The sequence below is a fragment of the Myotis nattereri genome, assembly GCF_964212035.1.
Source record: "Myotis nattereri genome assembly, chromosome: 3".
NCBI classification, from domain to species: Eukaryota; Metazoa; Chordata; class Mammalia; order Chiroptera; family Vespertilionidae; genus Myotis; species Myotis nattereri.
Window position 1 is genome coordinate 32,334,423 of NC_138077.1, and position 22,810 is coordinate 32,357,232.

At 41.8% G+C, this 22,810-nt stretch overlaps 1 protein-coding gene across 1 annotated transcript in view; it reads right to left on the reverse strand.

Moving 5' to 3' along the window:
• Window positions 1-22,810, reverse strand: part of PLD1 (phospholipase D1) — a gene marked incomplete at its 5' end in the record, with an annotated part of 108,302 nt that overhangs the window by 58,918 nt on the left and 26,574 nt on the right. Inside the window, 5 exons of the mRNA XM_081085918.1 lie at window positions 4,432-4,545; window positions 5,135-5,357; window positions 7,062-7,262; window positions 9,236-9,346; window positions 18,897-18,978. Coding sequence (XP_080942044.1) covers window positions 4,432-4,545; window positions 5,135-5,357; window positions 7,062-7,262; window positions 9,236-9,346; window positions 18,897-18,978 — 731 coding nt within the window. The remainder of the gene's footprint in view (window positions 1-4,431; window positions 4,546-5,134; window positions 5,358-7,061; window positions 7,263-9,235; window positions 9,347-18,896; window positions 18,979-22,810) is intronic.

Here is a 22,810-nt window from a genome sequence, read left to right on the forward strand (position 1 = left end):
AAAAAAGACATCTTGAAGATGGCTGACTGATTTTGAATTACAATATATACTACAGAAATCTACCATAGTTACTAATCACATTTAAGATGAATGGATCTTGGTGCAGTTTTTTGGCTTGAAAACTCATAGTGATCTTGCGTGCATACTCCATACTGACTGTGTGCACACTCCATACTGACTGTGTGCACCATGCATAAGGTTCACTGGTCGCTGTGTTCCCCATGGCCTCATGCATTCCAGGAAAGCTGACACTGCAGAGAAGCTACCACAATTCACCGCCTCCAAAAAGCAAGTTATTAACTCAGCAAAATTCAGTTTCTAATCCTACATAATAAAAGGGTAATATCCAAATTGACTCTAATGGCGGAATGACCAGGAATGACCAGTCGCTATGACACACACTGACCACCAGGGGGCAGACACTCAATGCAGGAGCTGCCCTCTGGTGGTCAGTGCGCTCCCACAGGGGGAGCTCTGCTCAGCCACAAGCTGGGCTGATGGCTGTGAGCACAGCGGCGGTGAAGGAGACTCTCCTGCTTCCTCAGCAGTGCTAAGGATGTCCAACTGCAGCTTAGGCCTGTTCCCTACCTAAGCCATCAGTCGGACATCCCCCAAGGGCTCCCAGGCTGCCAGAGGGATGTCTGACTGCCAGTTTAGGCCAGAACACCTGGAGAGTGGGCCTAAGCCAGCAGGAGGACATCCACCGAGGGGTCCTAGATTGTAAGAGGGCACAGGCCAGGCTGAGGAACCACCGTCCCAAGTGCATGAATTTTCATGCACTGGGCCTTTAGTTTCTAATAAAAAGTTACTCTATGCTTGATTTGTGTTTCAATTCCTATAAAACAATATAGGTTTAAGTCATTATGTGATTTAAATACAGAGCTATGTTCTTTAAACTTACTCTATTATTAATCGTTGAAACTTAGTTTTTTTTTTAATGCAAATTCACACAGAACTCCAATACATAAAAAACTACAAGCAGGATGGTTCTGGTTGAATCAAATACCAACAGAGGTGGGAGGTCTGGGGCCCATCTGCTCAGTGTCCTCCATAGGACCCCTGAGAAACATCAGGGCCCAAAAAACAGGCTTTGAAAAGCGCTGCTCCAGAAGGAGCTTCCTTTTTTACATAAATTTTTTTTTTTCATATTAAAAAATTGAAGCTGCAATTTAATGTAATTCATGGAAAGAGTCCTCTCCATCTCTCACATCCCACATGTGATGCATCAGCAAATGCTGTGAGCACCACCTCAAGATGTGCCACTACTTGCCACCCAGGTCTGCTGTGAAGAATGTGCCTGTAAAAATCTAAATCAGACCTTGTTCGTCCTCCATTCAGGACCTTCCAATGACTTTCTATCTCACTCAAAGGGAAAGCCAAGACCCTTACAAGGGCTGCAAGATCTTATATAATTGACTCAGCCCTCTTGGACTTTGCCCCATTCCTGGTCCCCTGGCCCAGTCCTGGAAACACTGATCCCCTCATGCCTCTCTGCCCTCACACTTGCTATTCCTCTGGCTGGGACCCCTTCCACCCAGATCTTCTCTTAGCCTCATTCTTCTCTTCCTTTTGCTCTCTTTGAAAAAACTCACCTCATTAGAGAAGAATTTTTTGACCACTTGATATAAAATAGTAATTCCTCCCCTCTGTCTGTCCCCCTTCCCCCGTTCTCCATGATAATTCTCACCACCTGATATGTTGTGTTTAATGAGATATTTATATATACAACTAGAAGCCTGGTGCACGAAATTCATGAACTGGAGAGGGGTGTCCTTTAGCCCAGCCTGCACCCTCTCCAATCTGGGACCCCTCGGGGAATGTCCAACTGCTGGCAGTCAGACATCCCTCTTACAATCGGGAATGCTGACTCCCAACCACTTGCCTGCCTGCCCGCCTGCTTGCCCCTAACCACTTCTGCCTGCCAGCCTGATCACCCCCTAACCACTCCCTACTAGCCTGATTGATGCCTAACTGCTCCCCTGTGGGCCCGATTGCCTCCAACTGCCCTCCCCTGCTGACCTGGTTGCCCTTAACTGTCCTCCCCTGCTGGCCTGATAGCCCACAACTGCCCTCCCCTGCCAGCCATCTTGTGGCTGTGGGCCCCGCCATCTTTGAGGGCAGGGCAGTCAATTAGCATATTCCCTCCTTATTGGCTGTGGGTGCTGCCATCTTTGTGATGGTGTGAGGGTCAATCAGCATAGTCCCTCTTAATTAGATAGGATTCTCATCCTTAACATCCAACTAGTTAATTGAATTTCATCTGCTTTGTTCACTGCAGATCCCTAGTAACTTAGAACAGTGATTGGCATATACCAGGAGCTTAGTAAGTACTTACTTATTTAATGAAACAAATGAATCATATACATTTATTTTTATATCCCAATGACAGTTTACAGAAGAGCACAATCCCTCAAGGGGTGAAACACTCAGTATGTTCTTCTGATTCTGATGCATATGTGGGCGTCACCCTGAGCCCACATATACATCAAGTACATGCTTTATGCCAAATAAATAAAATGTCTCTTCATCCACAGTTTTTGCCATTTTTAATGTCTTGGGTATTTAGGTTGTTTACTTTCTCTCTCTCTCTTAATAAAACAATGCTGCACTGGACATATATCCAGTTTTTTAGGGAGGAGGCTCCTATGAGCACCTGGAAACCATCCATGGGTGTCCTTAGGTCACCTCCATGGGTATCGGCTTGCTCAGCCTGACACTAGCCAGAGTTTCTCAGCTCCTGCCTGCACCTGCTTTCCCACTCCCCATCCTACTGCCAGCGACACAGACACTCAGTCATGACTCAGAGCCCCCAACGTCATGGCTCCGCAACCTCATTCCTCCCTCTCATTTCTAACTTCAGTCTTAAAGCAGCGAAATCACAAGTGGAATTACAAAGCACTACCTGGGCCTGTTTCCAACTCTTTACCTTTAATATCTGACCCTGCATTTGCCCATCACCTGGTTCTTTGGACTTCCCAGGGGTCTCCCGGCCCCTGTCTCAGGGCTTTGAAGCTCCGTCAAGCCCAGGAATCACTGGGAGCCGTCCTGAGCCCACATACGCATCAAGTACTAACTTTATGCTAAATAAATATCCCCTCATCTACAGTTTTCTCCATTTTTTAATGTCTGTCAATGTTATGATTTACAACATACAAATTTATTTAACAATGACATTCGAGCTTTAGTTCATTAAATATAATCAGTTTTTAAAATGCAAAGTCCCCAGACTAAAGAATGCTGAGCACCACGGCTCAAGGTCCAGCTTAATTCATTGGGTTCTTTAGTTTCTGTCACCAGGAGTGACTCACATCCAGCTTTGTTAGCTGAGTTCCAACTCGGCCATTTCCACAGGCCACTAGATCCAAAGGTTGTGACGCAGCAATCTGCACTTCTGCTCAATCACAAATCCCCACCATGGGCGCTGGGAGGGATGAACTGGAGCTTCACTGCTCAAGTCACTTATCACCTCTGGACCTGGGTTACCTCATCTGTAAAAAGGAGATAACACCACAGGTGCTCCCGGCACTGACCTCAGAGAGCCTGCATACCATAAACACTAGCCTGAGCTTTTACTGTGGTTGCTACATATTATCGGACAACTAGTCCCTCTAGCTGATCCACTGCCAAATCCTCTTCATTCCGACCGTCATAAATTAGGCCTGATCATGTATTCCTCAAGTGTGTGCTTCTTCTTACAACAGGTTATCAGATTACAATTTCTGAAAATTCACCTTTAGAGCATGACTCCTTTATTTAAAAAAATATATTTTATTGATTTTTTACAGATATGAAGGGAGAGGGCTAGAGAGTTAGAAACATTGATGAGAGAAACATTGATCAGCTGCCTCCTGCACACTCCCCACTGGGGATGTGACTGCAACCAAGATACATATATGCCCCTGACTGGAATCTAACCTGGGACCCTTCAGTCCGCAGGCCGATGCTCTATCCACTGAGCCAACCCAGTTAGGGCATGACTCCTTTATTGATGTTGGGGAGTTCAGATGTGACTGCCGCATCTCTTCCTGGTCATATCAACTGAACGGTGCATTTTCTAACGTTTAGAAGCACTTGGCACTTTCCCATCCCGTTGCCTCATTTCCTTCACCTGCAATGTCTTCATATCCTCACCTACCCAATGACATTCCTTCCAAACCTAACCCCAACGTCCCCTCCTCAAGAACGTCTTTCTGGATCGTCAGAGAAGCCCACCCACCCTCCACAGAACTAAAACACCACTGAGCTGCAGGTGCCCCGCGCTGTACCCTTCTTAGTGCTAGAATTGTAGGAATCCCGTGGACTCCCCCGAGGCGTGGCTCTCCATGTATGTGGTGTGCAAACTGTGTGGACAGAAAGAATCCAGAAACACACTCACTGGCCATGCAGCACAAGCTGAAGCGGGAAGGTGCTGCTGCTTCACGCGTCACTTACCTATGGCAGGTCTAGGGAGCCCCTGCTCAGAATCACTGGCAGAGCGAAAGAGTTTCAAGTGGGGCTTTAAACCATGGATTAAATTCTGATGGCTCCTACAGTGATTACAATAACCTGGAGAAAGTTGAGAGTGTTTTTGGTTGCTTGTTTGTTTGTTACCAAGAAATATATATATATCAGGTTTTCTAGACTGGAAAGCAGGTGTGATCATTTTTAAAACGAGGCAAGGCTATCAAAGCATTCACAAGTCCTGGGCCACAGGACATTGCAAGGCTAAAAAGAACAGCCCATTCCTAAGATGCAGAAAATCTGATGTTTGAGGAGAAATGCTTGTTGTATTTCTGGATGGGACGAGAAATGAAACATTGTTTTTCTAAAAAAATGTATAAAGTATACCTAATACTTCTCTTTTGCCTTTATAATTGGCCATTATTTTATCCACACTTAGTCATTCTGCTACCATCAGAAGCATGACGTGTGTTTGTTATGACGACTCGTGTGAATAAAGCACTAAATCTGTTCTACAATGAGGCTGACAAGGTCATGCGACGGCAAGATGTTGAATAAGATGATCTAGTGACCTTTCGGCATTGATCCATTTACTCCACCATAGAAAGGTAGATTCTAAAAACAGGGGTGCAGTGCCTGGCTATGGAGGCACAGAGCGTGGTCCCAATCAGGTCTAGCCACGACGGCGACTTACTGGAGGCACTGTCGATGCTGCTGAGGCTGTCGGAGCCGTGCAGGTGGTGCCTGTGCAACTGCCTGTAGAGGCTGAATTTGGAGAACTTGCTGGGTTTGCCTATGCCTTTCAGTTTTGAATCCATATCATCAGCAGTCTTCAGGCTGAGCAGATTTTTAGCAGACTCCTTTTTATCTTTGAGGCTTAAGGATTCCATAGATTCTGTTATTTCAGCCTGTGAAGACTATGAAAAACAAAACAAAAAGACACCGCATCAAATACACTGTGCTGTGGCCCTTTCATTCCAGTCGGGTGAGGTGTAAAGTTGGCACAGGATAGAAGTTTTTAACAGACACACAATAAGGTGTGAGGTCAGCCTCAGGGCAGTAGGGATTCTTGTGAAGGGTTTAAATACTGCCAAAGGCACAGCAGGCATTCCACCGTGGGTACTCTTTCAGGCCAAATTCCTGGAATTTTATATCAATGAATTGTCTTATCTCAAACACAATTATATAAGTTACGCTCACTGTTGAGCCACTGAACTTTCTCTGCTAAATATTAAGTAAGCAATGCTTTTTTCTGTCAATTATCCTCCCTGTAACCAATTCACCACATTTCAGTTTTCCCAGAAAAGTACCAACATAGCCAGCAGTAAAATAGGATGAAGCCCATCAACTTCTTTAATAAGTATGTTGATATTTTGGCAACCACTTGAATTGAGATAATAAATATATGGATATAAGCATATAGATATCTTTTGGCAGCTCTTGGTTTAAAGGTAGTTTGTGAAGTTATTAACCTCCTACTTTCAAATAGAATTACCTATCCTATTTTATATGTCTTTAAGTAGGAAGATGCCAAAAACCTTGGCAGTTACCTGCATATAATAAGGCAGCTTATTTAACTTAAAGTTCAATTGCTGCACATTCTTGTTGATAAACTGTTTTTCTAATAGCAAATAAATCTTTAAGTTAAATGGACAACAAAGGAGTGGAGTATGAGAGAGCAGATGCTCCATTGAATCTATTTTCTCTTCTTACAAGAGAAGAAACAAACCAGGTGTGTCTATATTTGACTCAATGTCACTCTCGTTCAATCAATCAGTCAGGCTACCTATCTATATAAAAGCCTAATATGCCAAGTGTCCCCTCAGGAGTTCGACTGACCGGGAGTTCTATCGCTCTCTATGACATCCACTGACCACCAGGGGGTGGCACGGAAAAAAAGAAGGCCCTGGTCGGCAGCCGGCAGCTGGGGAAGGGAGGCCAGCAGCCGCTAGGGACCCTACTTGTGCACAAATTTTGTGCACTGGGCCTCTAGTCTATATATATAAAAGCCTAAGTAACTGTTCGACCATTTGACCGTTCAACCAGTTGCTATGACATGCACTGACCACCAGGGGGCAGACGATCAATGTAGGAGCTGCCCCCTGGTGGTCAGTGTGTTCCCACAGCGGGAGCGCTGCTCAGCTGACCAGCGGGCACCAGATGCTGGGCTCACGGCTGGCGAGTGCAGCTGTGGTGGTGTGAGCCTCTCCTGCAGACACTCCCCCCGTGCGCCCCTCCCCCATCTAGACTGGAACCAGGATCCAGACTGGCATTGGTACTGACTGGGCATGAGCCTGCGGCCACTTCTCGGTCATGGGCGCACCAGTATCACCCTAGCATGGGCACGCAGAAACCGTAGCAGAGCAGCAGTGAGCCTACCCAGTGGTGGCAGGTGCAGTGGGGCCAGAATGAGCGGGAGTGGCGAGGCACCTGGCCCAGGCTCCTCCCCAGTCGCCTGCCACTTCCCACACTACTACATCCCTTGGGGGGTGTTGGACTGCGAGTTTCGGTCCAATCCCAGTAGGCCACACTGAGGGACCCCACGTGCACCGGGCCTCTAGTTATATATTTACACAAACTGAATCCCTCTTATGCAGTTCTGTAAAGATGACAGTACTCACTGGGAGGGAACACAGAGACGGTCCAGAGATGACACGCTTCACGCTGCCCACGTCCGTCAGTCTGTGCTCATTGTCATCCCACCTGCCATAGGCCAGATCGATCCCGCCTACAAAGGCCACTGACTGGTCAATGATGACAAGTTTCTCATGATGAGCCCACAGATATACGGCGGACGACACGTGATCTGGGTGCCTCATGACCTTAAGAGGAAAAAGTTGCATATGTAACATGATTTTTTAAATGACCTTCTGTTTTCACCCCTGAGTAGCATCTTCTATAATTCAAATACCAAAATGGGCTCTGTATACACCAAAGAAAATTCCCAAATTTCACCTTTTATTCTCAGTATTTAACTGGGAAGACTCCTAGTTACATCTGAAGCCTCCCCCACCCCCACCCATACTACATTTTGGGGCACCTGCCATTTAGCTTGAAGCTTGGGCACATATTCCTATAAAATTCAGCTCAAAGAAATAGCTAATTCCCTTTCCCCCCTAAAAGGATATATCTGGTATTATTTTTTTTTAAAAAAACAACAACTCTAAAAATGTTTAAATAACATCTCTATCTGTGGCAAATCCTATATCTTAAAGAGGTAATATGCAAATTGACCATCACTCCAGCACACAAGATGGCCGCCCCCATGTGGACACAAGATGGCCAGCAGGGGAGGGCAGTTGGGGGGGACCAGGCCTGAAAGGGAGGGCAGTTAGGGGCAACCAGGCCAGCAGGGGGATAGTTAGGCATCGATCAGGCTGGCAGGAGAGTGGTTAGGGGGTGATCAGGCTGGCAGGGAGAAGCGGTTAGGGGCAATCAGGCAGGCAGGCAGGAGAGCGGTTGGGAGCCAGCAGTCCTGGATTGTGAGAGGGATGTCTGACTGCCCATTTAGGTGTGATCGGGTCCAAACAGGCAGTCGGACATCCCTCGAGGGGTCCCAGATTGGAGAGGGTGCAGGCTGGGCTGAGGGACATACACACACCCCCTGCATGAATTTCGTGCACCGGGCCTCTAGTTTTTAAATAACTATATTGATCTTTTGGCAGCCATGGAGTCAAAATAGAAAGCATATGAATATAGGGAGATAGATATTTTGGCAACTCTTAATTTGAAGGGTACTTTGAGGAGTTATTAACTTTCTGCTTGTAAAGAATTCTCTCTAAATGCAGGAATGGAACCCAAGACCCTTTGGTGCATGGGCTGATGTTCTAACCACTGAAAACACTGGCCAGGGCTGACTGGGAAATATTTATTGATAAGCTTTAGGTCTTTGGTAAAATATAAAATAACAAGATGTCATTAAGAAAAGTACTTTAAGGCCCAGCTGGCATGGCTCAGTGGCTGAGCATCGATCTATGAACCAGGAGGTCAGAGTTCTATTCCCGGTCTGGGCACATGCCCAGGTTGTGGGCTTGATTCCCAGTGTGGGGCATGCAGGAGGCAGCCAATCAATGATTCTCTCTTATCATTGATGTTTCCATCTCTCTCTCCCTCTCCCTTCCTCTCTGAAATGAATAAAAAATATTTTTTTTTAAAAGAAAAGTACTTTAAGTCATTAAGTCTTTGTTGCTATCAGTATTCAAGGGATGCCACAGGGAGATCACATTTTAGAGATTCTAGGATCATCTTAATGAGGAGAATGGAAACTTGACAGGCAAATCTAGGAAGTGTGCTCTTGACTAAATTATCTCTCTATATATAATCTATATATATAAAAGGCTAGTATGCAAAGTGTCCCCGTAGGAGTTCGACCGGAAGACCGGGAGTTTGATTGCTCGCTATGATGTGCACTGACCACCAGGGGGCGGTGCGGAGCAAAGCAAGGCCCCAGTTGGCAGCCAGCAGCTGGGAAAGGGAGGCCCCAGCCATCAGCCGGAAGGCCCCGATCGGCCCTGATCGTGGGCCAGGCCTAGGGACCCTACTGGTGCATGAATTTTGTGCAGCAGGCCTCTAGTCAGGGTGAGAAAAGCAGAAAAGTGACCCTTGTTGACTCCATCAATATTAGAAGTATTAAAAAGAAGTATAGTATTTTCTTTTATTTCTGAGAACACAATGCTATTTACTCAATATATACATTAGGGAATTCTACACATTACCACTGCTCAGAGCAAAATAAACCTGAAAAACTAAAGAATAATAAAGAATAAACATGGTTCAGCAAGATGAACCTGAATACCTTTATGTTGGGGTGTAGACGCATTAAAGTCCTCTTGCTGTATTCACTGTTTATTCCAAGTGCAAGTTCCACCTCTTTGTAGAGGATTATGAAGATCCTCACCCCCTCTTGCTGTCACAGGATAAAACACAAACAGGAATGAGAATTTCTGTAGGTAGATTATGGTTTTCTTTTTCTTCTTCCTTTCTGCGCACTATATTTTCTAAAATTTCTTCTATAAACAAGTATAGTAAAATATTTAATGAACAACACAATACAAGGAAGGTGAAACGAAAATGTATGTATATTAAGACCCAGATGTAAAAAATAAATATTATCTTTCCTCCATTCCTACAATTTGTTATGCCAAGACAGTGTCAATATTTGACTAGAGACAGAACCTTGAAATTATAATCTCAACTACTAAAAGTGTCTCATAGTCTTACACCTGAGAATGTTTCCAAACACATATCATTTAGAAAGCTTTGATCTGATTCATGTTACAGATTTAGGGTTGTTTGTTTGTTTTCATTTACTTCACCTGTTGAAGTGATTAAAAAAAACCTCTGTTATAATTTCAACTAAATATCCCTTAATGTTCCTGGGGTATGTTTCATAGAATTTTTTGTTTGTTGTTTTTTTTTTTTTTAATTTTGTTTTTTATTTATTTCAGAGAGAAAGGAAGAGGGAGAGAGAATTAGAAACATTTATGATGAGGGAGAATCATTGATCATCTGCCTCCTTCACGCCCCGTGCTGGGGATTGAGCCCACAACCCAGGCATGCACCCTGACCTGGAATCGAACCATGACCTACTAGTTAGTAAGTCAACACTCAACCACTGAGCCATACCTGCCGGGCTAGAATTTTTCTTTATAAATAAAAAAATTATTTAAATGGATAAATTGATATGTGATTGGTTGCCTCCTGACCAAAATCAAACCCTTCAGTCTAAGGGCCAAAGCTCTAATCACTGAACCAAATTGGCCAAGGCACATTTCTTAACTTTTAGGAGATAACTGTCTTGGTTCACACTCTTAACCCATAATTGAATCATTAATGTTGATTTCACCAGTGAAACGACTTCAGAAGTCATCTTCTCTAACATTCAAAAATCCCAGAATTTTAGCAGTGTCACACAAATGAACACTTGGAGCTAAAAGAAAATAGACAAGGCCATTAGGAGGGTCAAATTAAATCAAAGGTGTCTGGAAAACTTTAAATGTTATAGAAATAAAATTTATTATTAATATTAAACATCAAAAAGGAGAATGTTCAGCAACTGGTAGTACAAAGGAGTAGCAGTACCTCCTTTTCTAGTTCTGGGTGGTGACAAGGTTTCAGCCTTTGCTAAATCGCCCCGCCCCCAAACATCCCTCCCCTTCTCCATGTCCACTCAGATGGTTCCCCCTTCAACATATAGATCAGAATGTACTTATCCAGGACACTCTTGTCTCATTTACCCCCACTTCCTGTGCTATGTTTTTACTTTTTAGGTGTGCATCCTCAGTATTGCTGTGCAATTTGCAGCATTTAAATTTGCACTCTCTATCCCCAGCAGCTCTGAAAGCATTCTGAAACATATTGCACACATATTGGATAATGTATCTAAAGTAGGTACTTAATATCCCAGAGATTAGACCATAAGAAATATTTCATAATACTTCCTAAATTATTAGAGATGTAGGCATATCTAATAAATTATAGTGGCAGAGAATAATTTGAAGTGTAAATGAATAATCCATGATAATTAGGCATTATTTATCATGGAAATTTGAGTCATAAATGGCTCAGTGGTTGAAGGTTGACCTATGAACCAGGAGGTCATGGTTTGATTCCCAGTTAGGGCATATGCCTGGGTTGCGGGCTTCATCCCCAGTGTGGGGTGTGTAGGAGGCAGCTGATCAATGATTCTCTCTTAACATTGATGTTTCTATCTCTCTCTCCCTCTCCCTTCCTCTCTGAAATAAATAAAAATATATTTAAAATGCATAATAATATAGAAGTTTATATTTCATGTTACAGGATGTCAAAACTTGGAGTAAACCAAACACATATACAGTTCCCAAATATTGTTCTGCCAGTACAAAGAAGTATTATTTTGGCCCCTAAAGCCTTATAATAACATATTCATAATACTAATAATTTAACTTTCTTGATGTTAGTAATATCTAAGAAGTGTATACATTTTTGAAGGGACACACTAGATTTACAGTCTTGGCTGCATTGAGGAAATGTGAGTACTAGAAGATTAACTCTTGCTCTGAAAAAAAAGTAGTCATTCTATTTCCCTGGTTATCAGCAAACTTTTGGAACTTGCTCATTATTTGTTATAATGATATAACTATTATTTGAGTAAAGAGATCAGGAAGTGAAAGTGTAGACAAGAAGTGAACAGATTAATGTCTAATGCTCTGGCCACTGAGTGCTCAGCTGTGAATCACTGGTTGAGGGCTCTAAAGGAAAACAAGAACATTATGTTATTTTTCTCCTCTATTATTCAGGTTCACTTTGCTATTTGAATATTTAGGATTCAGCACTGAATAACAGTTACCAAAAAATAGCCTCCCATTGAAAGATATAAAATTTAAAACCTAAAATTTCCACCTAAGTTATAGTACATTACAGCTGATATCTTTCATCATGGTTGATTTGTTTCAAATGGAGGAAAGTCTGCTCCTTAGGCTTATGAGATTATTACTCACTCATAAGAAAAGTAGTCACAACTTAGGAACTGGCCTGAATCTTACAATTTTCCATTTACCTGCATAACGAATGGATTTTTGAAATAATAGAGATGTTAATGCTAATGGATTACATTATTACCCTCCATCTATCATACCTGACATTTTCTTCTTACAGTGTCTTTAATCATTGAAATAAATGAACTCTAGAGGAAATAGGGTAGAGACCTTGAGTCTTTTTAGCTTAAATACAAATGACTAATAAGGAAGTAATTAAATATAAAAAGTTCATTTTTACGCAGTCTGGCTTACAATTATTTACTCACATCTATAATAAACAGTTAATTAGTGACGAGACTTCTGTGATAATAAAGCAATAAAACTCTTCTTTTGGTCAATGCATTGCAACACTCCCATAAACTCTAAACGGCAAAGGAAAAAATGTTCTTTGGGAACAAAGGCATTTCTTGGGTCATAATTGTGGAGACTTATACAAATGTGGGAAATATTTATGCAAAATGAAATCCAAATCAGAAAGAAAACAAAAGGACTAATATTAACTCTGTAATTAAAAAAAAAATACACCTTTCAAACAGCCAATGTTTTTCTAATGCCTTTTAGCGACTTTTGCTAAGAGAGGTGGAAGGAAAGTATTAATAGGGGAAGTAGGAAAACAAAGGGATGGCTGGGATTTGACCGCGCAACACTATGTTTCTTATCTCTACTCAAGTCAACTAGCCAGAAGGTTCCACAGAGTCAATGTCATCAAACTTGAATTTCCAAAGATGAACGTTCTGTCCTCTTTTCTAGTTTGCTTTTACTCAAGTAGAACAGACACAATACTGTCAGCAGTAGGAAGCTTTAGGAGTTTTAGATACACATCACACATGCAAAAACAAAACACATAAACATTTTTCAGAGTTGAAATTAAGAGACTTTGTTTCTGAGCCGCATTTTCTCAGATTGCTCCAAGTACTGTGGTCAAAATATTTCCTAGATGCAGCCAGGTCTGTCTACTGCTTGAAGAGAGCTTAGCTTACAGTTCCACAGGCTAATCGCGGATTTTATCACTTGTACAAGAATTCCCCAGGGGTGGAATGAAAAAAATCCATATCCTTGCCATTTAATTGCAGGCAGCATTGGGATGTAAGATCACAAATGCTTGTGAGTTGTTTCATTTTTTTTTAACCAGTTTTGTCTAAAGCACAGACCTCAAAGTTGAACATGTCTTCTCCCTTCCCTGCCATGCCCTTCCAGGTCACTACTTTGATAAGACTCTCTGATTTTTCTGGGCAGAGATATGATTATTTATCTCATTTTATAACCCTGGACACCCTTCTCTCCCATTGCTCACAGACTGCAACTCCAGAATGTGCCCTGTGATCTGGGACAGTAAGAAATGAATCAGATGACAAAAGCCCCCTGAGGACCTACACCTTGTTCTGTAAGTCCCCAGGTTGCTGTGCTTGAAGATTCTTTTGGTGAAAGTCTCATGAGAAGTATTACATATTGCTAAGGTTGAAATATACCAATTGGGTACAAGGATAGAGTTACCATAACCGTGAAGCAAATTATCTCACCTCTTACTGTAGACAATGCAGGACTGTGGGAAACCTTGGGATGCTGATTTGAATTGCAAACACTCTGCCTCTCAAGGTTAGCTTAGACTATTTTAAATAATAACATTGCATATCAGAAGACCAAAGAGACAGGGAAATATCAACTCGGTTATTACAGAGAAACACAATATTTTATTTTTCCCCTAAGAAGCAGCCATTTTAAGAGATGTTTGCCTATATGTTGGCTATGAGGCAGAAACACTAAGTTCCTTCCCTAAAATCTGCACAATCAAATGGAAGGAAAAAAAATCATTTATTTAAATCAACCTTGTGGACCTCTGGGACCCATTAATGCAAAAATAAATGTTATCAACCCACTACTTTGTGAAATTAGTGGCTTTAAGAAACAAAATTATTTATATTAAATAGTGTTCATAAGCATATTAAATGTCAATTTGGAATGATCCAACTGTTAAAAAGGCATGGCCAAATTAATAATATGCCATAGCTAGATTATGGAAGAGCAATTCTGCTAAACGACCCACTGAGAAATTAATATTTAACAGTGTTACTATCTCCTTATGAAATTTTAAAAATCATTATCCACAATTCAAAAATCACAAGTTTCAGGAAGCTGATAAAATTCAAATAAAGCACCATTATCAGGCCATAATAATTACTGGGCCCTGGTGTCCACCTGGAAGCTTACCAGGGTTCACAGGCAATAAAAGCAAAGAGAAGCCATGGTTGTGATAGAAAAGGAAACTGGGCAGGTACACTAAGGGGATAAACAAACATCTGCCAGCTAACATGAGGTTGAGGGCCTGGCTTGCAGGATCTTCCTCCTGAGCCCTGTTCTGGCATCGACTACTTTCTGGAGTTTACTTAGATGTTCTGCATGCATCTCACACTCAAATGATCTAAACTTTAGTTCTCTAAATCTGAGTTTGTCCCACTTCCTCCCACTACTAGATTCACCTTCCAACACATCATTTTGATCAGATAACCCGTCATCCATAACACCCCCATCCCAGTAGATCCCCACTGTACTCCACAAAGCCCAAGCCACTGGCTTGAATCATCAACCTTTCACTTCCTAGCTGCAGCCTGCCTTTCCATCTTGATCCGCCATCCTACCTGTGCTAACACTCAGGTGAAATCAACCTTGTCACCTTACTGTGACTGGCAAAGCCTTCTGAATTCCTGTTTTCACACCCCATTTCCTACATCTAGAAACTTCTTCTTTTTAATTATTTTGCTCATTCTAAATGCCCTGAATCTCTCATGTCCTGAGGAGTTCCCCACCAGACTTACCCAATGCTCTCCCTCCTGCCTTTGAATCTTGGCCCTGTCTCTGTACTCAATTGACTCTTGTGAAAATTTTTAAGCTCCTTCAGGTCAAGAAACATGCTTCTTATTTATTTATGTACGTTCACATATGATTAGCCAAGTGCCCTGCACTCACTAGGCATTCAGCAAACGCATGTTGATTGAAAGCTAAAACAGTAAAGTGTTGGATAAGTACTGTAAGGAGAGGATTTACTAGTATGATTGACTCCTGGAGAAAATTATAGCCCATTCAACATATAGAAACACATTTGGTAATCCTAGGACTGAGCCTAGAGCATGAGTCCTTAAGCAAGCCTTCCATGGGCAGAGATGGAATCCTTTTCATACACGAATTAGTAATTAGTCTAATATGTGGACCAGGAGATAACTGTATGCTAAATTATTTAATGACTATGCAAATAATGCTTTTCAAGACCCGAATTTCCAATTTGGTGAATAGACTTTTGTTCAAACAACACATTAGATTAGCCATGAAAATGATGTTGTGTGGCAAGACATGTGTCTGAAATAAAGATTATCAATTTCAGTCTTCAATATTAGCAGTGAGCTCAGATACTAAAAATCAAAGATTTTGATATCTGAAAAAATCCTAAAGTAAAAACATGGGGAAAAGACATTGAAGGAAAAGAAAAAGGTGAGTGGGGCAAGAGGTAGGGAAATGGTGCTGGGAGCCGGTCCATCCTTGCTGTTTCAAGGGATCTGGCATATATGGCATACTGTTCTTGATATGTTTGCTCACCTTCTTGGCACTGTGTGTTTTAGCCAAGGTCTCCTCTCTGAGAAAGGTTGTTTCCCCAGGTAGGGATTTTCCCCTGAAGTTAGGGAGGGAATAAAACCCCTCAACTAAGTGCCAGGCGGGTAATTAATCACTTTAACTACAAACAATCATGCTTAAGCTACATAATCTTTACTCCCTGGAATGGAGATAAGAAACGCCCTAACCTTTGTAATAGAGATTGATAGGATTGAATCAACTGGTATAAATACAGATGTAACAAGACAGAAACCTACACAGAACGTTCTCTAGGGACAGAAGAACTTCGCTGGAGAGAACATGGCAAAAGATCCTGGACAGAAACTGGCCTCAGAACCTAGAGACAGAACCTAGCGATAGAACATGGCAAAAGATCCTGGACTGAACCTGACTACAGAAATTGACAAGAGAACCTGACTAGAACCTGGTGACTGAACCTGGCTGGAGAACCTGGACAGAACCTGACTGGAGAACCTAACAAGGGAACATGGCTACAGAGCCTGGCTGGAGAACCTGGCTGGAGAACCTAGAAAGAGAACATGGACACAGAACTTTGCTGGAGATCCAGACCAGAACTTGGCTGGAGATCTTGGCTAGAGATCCTGGCTAGGCTGCTGATCAACTGAACACTGCCTCCATGTCCTTCCTTCTTCGCCGACTCCATTCACACCTTTGGGGACCCCTGGACCCACTGGGGCTGGACCCCGGCATATGGCGCCCGAACAGGGACCCCTAGGTAAGCCCCACTCTCGGGATGGATAGGACTCCACCGTAGGAAGAGGGTGGATAGTCTTCGCCGACTCCGTCCACACCTTTGGGAACCCCTGGAACAGGATTCCCCTAGGTAAGCCCCCCCCACCATTGAGAACCCCCACATTCGGGACGGATAGGACTCCACCAGGGTACTTCAGACCCCCCTATAGAGGATAAGTAGGGTAAGAAGGTGGATAGTACAGAACTTAGATTGAGAAGATATGCCATACTGAGTCCAAAGAAAGAAGACTCTGTATTGATCTTTAGATTAAGAAGATGTGCCATACTGAGTCTAAAGAAATAAGACTCTGTATTGATCTTTTAACACATATGCTTGCTAGCAGAGGAATTAAGGTTACTCCTAGTCAGACAGAACGTTTTATACAAGAAGTATGTCCATGCTTTTCTGAGGAAGGAAAGGTAAATGTAAAGGCATGGGAGGAGGTAGGCCCAAGGAGCCTTATCCTTAACCCCACTGCAGCCTTTCCACCCCGGGAAAGTGCAGGATTGGCAAGCTCTCCCTGGGGTGATAGATCAGGCCTCAGGTAATAGCGGAAAGCACCAATCCTACTCTTAAAATGGATACAAGAGAGCATTTGGGGTGTTTTTTTTTTCCTTCTTTTTAATGCCTCCTTTTAAAAAATAAAAAAGGGGGAATTTGCCGGGAGCTGGTCCATCCTTGCTGTTTCAAGGGATCTGGCATATATGGCATACTGTTCTTGATATGTTTGCTCACCTTCTTGGCACTGTGTGTTTTAGCCAAGGTCTCCTCTCTGAGAAAGGTTGTTTCCCCAGGTAGGGATTTTCCCCTGAAGTTAGGGAGGGAATAAAACCCCTCAACTAAGTGCCAGGCGGGTAATTAATCACTTTAACTACAAACAATCATGCTTAAGCTACATAATCTTTACTCCCTGGAATGGAGATAAGAAACGCCCTAACCTTTGTAATAGAGATTGATAGGATTGAATCAACTGGTATAAATACAGATGTAACAAGACAGAAAGAGACAGAGAGAGAGACAGAACCGAGGCACAGAACCTACACAGAACGTTCTCTAGAGACAGAAGAACTTCGCTGGAGAGAACATGGCAAAAGATCCTGGACAGAAACTGGCCTCAGAACCTAGAGACAGAACCTAGCGAGCGAACATGGCAAAAGATCCTGGACTGAACCTGACTACAGAAATTGGCAAGAGAACCTGACTAGAACCTGGTGACTGAACCTGGCTGGAGAACCTGGACAGAACCTGGCTGGAGAACCTAGCAAGGGAACATGGCTACAGAACCTTGCAATAGAACCAGGCAAGAGAACCCAACCATGCTGATCAACTGAACACTGCCACCGTGTCCTTCCTTCTTCGCCGACTCCATCCACACCTTTGGGGACCCCTGGACCTGCTGGGGTTGGACCCCGGCAAAATGGAAAGGATCGGGGAAAAGAAATGAGTGTAGGCTATGAGGAATAGTAAAATACTACCCACGATTACTTAGGATCTACAAATTCTGCAGGAATGTTTAATTTATAGAATAAACAAGATTAAGACAGTTTCAAATAATAGTAAAAAGGCTAGTAATCCCCATTTGAATGTGATTAATAAGAAATCCAGTTCTATTCTAATTCACCTTAATTTAACTTGGTTAAGGGCCAACTACATAAAAAATTTCACTAGAAATATGCATGCAAAGTAGTCTTTGATGAACCTGCTATACTGATTCAGTTTTTTATTTTTTATAACAAAAAGAGCACACTCAGTGCTCACCCAGAATCTACATGGTCAACTGCACAGGAAACAATTTCACATTATTACCAGGAACTGTCCCCAAACTGAAAGAGGACAGCACCAATTCTTAATGTCCCTCTTCCTTGATATTCTTCAACATCAGCTTGGCCCCATCTGAGTGAAATCTCAGATGACTTTGTCTTTTGCTCAAATAACAGCATAGTAAGTAAAATAAAAATGCTATGTTTTATTTCATCTTTTATTATCCATTAATAAAACTTTATCACAAATTTTGACTATAAAATTAACTACCCATAACTGATTAAAAAAATAAAAATTAGAATCCTATCTAATAATAGACAAACAGGGTAATTGACCATACCTTCACTACACCTCCCATTGGCTAATCAGCGTGATATGCAAATTGACCGCCAACAAAGATGGCGGTCAATTTGCATACAGCACGAAGCGGCCAAGCGAAGACTGAAGGTGGCTCCGGCCAGAGCAGTGAAGGCTTTGAAGGCGGCTCTGGCTGGAGCGAAGGCCTGGGTCCTGGGTGCTGGAGGAAAACTGGTGAAGGCAGCCAGGGGAAGAGAAGGCCTTTTGCATGAATCTTTTTGTGCAACAGGCCTCTAGTTGCTAATAAAAGTCATGCTTTGTATTAGGCTAAAATATTATGCATTTTAGAACAATAGGGGGGGAAATCAGAACCAACTGAATTTGAAAACAGAAAGTATTCTACTTTTCTATCCAACTCTAAAAAAAAGTTATAAGTACACATGAAGGACTTTAAAAAGAAAAGGCATTTAAGAGGCAATAAGCATTTAAGAAATCAGATCAGCACTTGTTTGGAAAGTACATACTGCTTTTCGTTTAAGAATGTAGTCCAATCTCCAACGATTTCCTTCAACCACAGGGCGTTTCAGGAAGATTTCTGGACTCAACCTGAAATCACAAAATTTCAAGTAACTAAAACAACATACAAAGTTCTGACTGTGTCATAGGAAGTAAAGGCGAGTTTAGCCCAAATGCCATCTTCCTCCTCCACTGTGGCAGGTCATCCATATAAGTCCATGTACAAGTTCATATGGAAGCGCGAGCCTTTGTCCATACAAAAAGCCAACCTAGATTTCTCTCCATACATCTTACTCACATGTGCACACATACACACACATGCAGACACTGCTGGTTGCCCACCTTTTTCTTCCTTGTTCCCACCATATAGTGTAAATATTCTACACCCTCGCTTCCCCCGACTCCTGCACAATGTCACACAATCTTGGACAATGAGATACATGAGGGGGCACATGTGGGGTTCATGGAGAAGTTTTTCCTCTTTGATGATAGAGAGACACACCGTTGCTTACAAAAGGAAAAGAGCCCTGACCAGTTTGGCTCAGCGGATAGAGCGTCGGCCTGCGGATTCAAGGGTCCCAGGTTCGATTCCGGTCAAGGGCATGTACCTTGGTTGCGGGCACATCCCCAGTGGGGAGTGTGCAGGGGGCAGCTGATTGATGTTTCTCTCTCATCGATGTTTCTAACTCTCTATCCCTCTCCCTTCCTCTCTGTAAAAAACAAAACAAAACAAAAAAAAAATAAAAGGAAAAGAGACTTTAGGGTGGGTATTGTATGGGGCTATGTTGCAGTCATATTGAAATTCTAAGGGAAAGACCAGAATGGTGAAATCACTAGACCACTCCACCAACCTTAGGATTGCCTGACTTGGGATTTCTCATTATGTGAGACAAATGAATCCTTGTTGTTTAAGCCACTTCTAGAGGAGCATTCTGTTCATCCAGGCCAAAAGTGTTCTAACTGATGAACAGACACGCTGGCTTCCAAGGAGCCGTGTCCATGAAACCTGGGTCTTTCTGAGCAAAAAGAGAAGGCTCACTGATAAAATGTCTCCCATGTGAGGATAAACCCCTTGGCTCTTCTTTTTAGTAATGCCACAGGCAGCTAAGCATACAGTAGAGTCCCTTTTTCCCTTGGGGTTGAGGTCTGAAGTCAGTTAAATCTATATGTGATATGACTTCCCTGTAATGAGGAAAAACAAACAAGAAAACTTCATCTGCTGAAATGCTAGACCTGGAGGAGGAGGAGGAGACTGTATATGGATTAAAGCCTTATTGAACACTAGGCTGTAATACTGCCATGCCAGGAAGTCCTCTAAGAAGGTGACAACAACAGGGTTTTAAGGAGCTAAAGAGATTAAAAGCAATAATTTTATGCTCTATTTCATTCACTTAAAGAAAATAAAAACTCAGACATAACATATCTAAAGGAAACACATATTGGGTGAGATTAAGAAAACAGACAAATAGTGGGAATATATACAGTACAAATACTTGCATATTTAATTCAAAATAGGAAACAACTCAAAGGTAATCTATGTCTAAACACACAAAAAATGCAGCAAAAGATTTATGATGAATTACAAAGAGTTCTGTTTTAAGTAGAAAAGTACAGCACTGTACACTGCTAGTTCACTGAAGATGAGATATATCCAGCAACATATACATACTTTCAATTTTTTATATATACATTAATTATGGACTCAGAGGGCTTCCGTTTTGGGGCCACTTCTAAAGCTATGCTCAGCAATCAAGTCTATTATCCTTTATTTACTATACAAGCATTGTGCACCCTGTATGCAGAATATTCTACTAGTTACTTTGGAGGATCTTAATATAGCTCTCAAAGAACCCTCAATTTTCAGGATAATAAAATGATAAAAGACTGATATAAACAAAGTATAAACAATGGCAAAGAGAGAGCAGCTATGATGCCCAAGTATCATTGTGTCAGGATCTTTACCAAGTAGTTATTAGATAAACAAAGTTCAAAAGAATTATATGATACTGCATTTCACTGAATCTGGGACACCGACGATGGCAAGATGCTTCATTACTGTGTGTACCACTAAGAAAGAAAATGTGATGAGAGTTACCACTGTAAGATGTTACTGAAGGTAAGATCTATCCTGACTCCAGAGATGTTAACATGGACTTAAGTAAATGCTAAGTTAAGTAAATGCTCCTCTCTTATAGCTTTAAATATTTATATGAGAAGGACAACAGTTGAAATCAATGATCAGAGCTTCCATCTTAAGAAGATAGAAACAGGAAAAATTAAACCTAATGTAAGAAGAAAGGGAAGAATAGATGAATGGAACTCAATGCAATATAAGACAATAACAATAGAGAAAACCCAATGAAACCAAAAGCTAGCTCAATTAAAAATTAATGAAATTGATAAACTTCTAGCCAGATTAAAAAAGAAAAAGGGAGTTTGACTACTTCAGATTTCTCAGAAAGGTGGGATCTTGTATTATATGTTCTTTTGTGTCTGACTTATTTCACTTAAGCATAATGTCCTCCAGGTTCACCCACATTGTTGCAAATGGTAGAATTTCCTTTTTTTAAGGCTGAATAATATTCCATTGAATGTAAATACTTCATTTTCTTTTTCCATTCATCCCTTAATGGACATTTAGGTTGTTCCTATGTCTTGGATGTTGTGAATGCAGCTGCAATGAACACGGGAAAGCAGGTATCTCTTCAATACTAGTATCTTGATTTCAACTCATTTTATATATATCTAGAAGTGGGACTCCTGGATCATATCGTAGTTCTATTTTTCAATTCTTTGAGGAACCTCCATGCTGTTTTCCATATTAGCTGCGCCAATTTACATTCCCCAACAACGATTCCTTGAGTGGTGGTTACCAGGAGTGAAGGAAGGAGGAAATGAGGAGGTCTTGATCAAAGGGTACAAAGTTCCAGTCAGTTATGCAAAATGAGTAAGTCTGAGAGATCTATGTACAACATAGTGCCTATAGTTAACCTACTGCATAGTATAGTGCCTATAGTTAGCTATATTAAATTATATTCTATATTTAAAAATTTGCTAAGAGGATAGATTTTATATTGTATTCTTATAATAAAAATATCTATAATAATAAAAGTGTAATATGCAAATCGACCGCATGGTCAAACAGCCGAACAACCGTCCAGACGACCACACTATGACATGCACTGGCGCCAGGCCAGCCAAGGCAGGTGTGATGCAATTGGTCTCTAGTTCAGGCCTGAGGAGAAAGAGTGAGATCTTTGGCAGTGATAGAAGTGGGAGCAAAAGGGAAGCCACAGGAAACCCAAAATTAGTGGGGGGATCACGGAGAGAGAAGAGCTCAGGAAAGCAGCCCTATGAATCTGTTTGTGACTTCTAGCTCACTCCCAAGCTGCCAATGCATAGATTTGATCCTAAATACAGGGTGGGGCAAAAGTCGGTTTATAGTTGTGAATATGCAAAACATAGAGTTTTTGTTTCTATATTGTTATTTATTATTGTAATATTTATGAACTGTAAACCTACTTTTGCCCCACCTTGTATTATGCCAGAAAGTTTGAGAACTGAAAAAATAGACCACTGCCCAAACTGGCCACTAGGTGGAGCACATGGGGGACAGAGCTGAACCACACTGCAAAGGCTTTGAAAAGAAATCTGACATTAAAAACACAGATATTGGTGTTTTTGATTTCTTAGGATATATTCCTAGAAGTGGGATCACTGGGTCAATGGCATTTCCATTTTTAATTTTTTGAGGAACCTCCATACTGTTTTCCATAATGGCCGCACCAGACTACATTCCCACCAGCAGTGCACGAGGATTCCCTTTTCTCTGCATCCTTGCCATAGGTTCATAGCAGCGCAATTTACAATAGCTAAGATTTTGAAACAGCCTACGTGCACATCAGAAGATGAGTGGATTAAA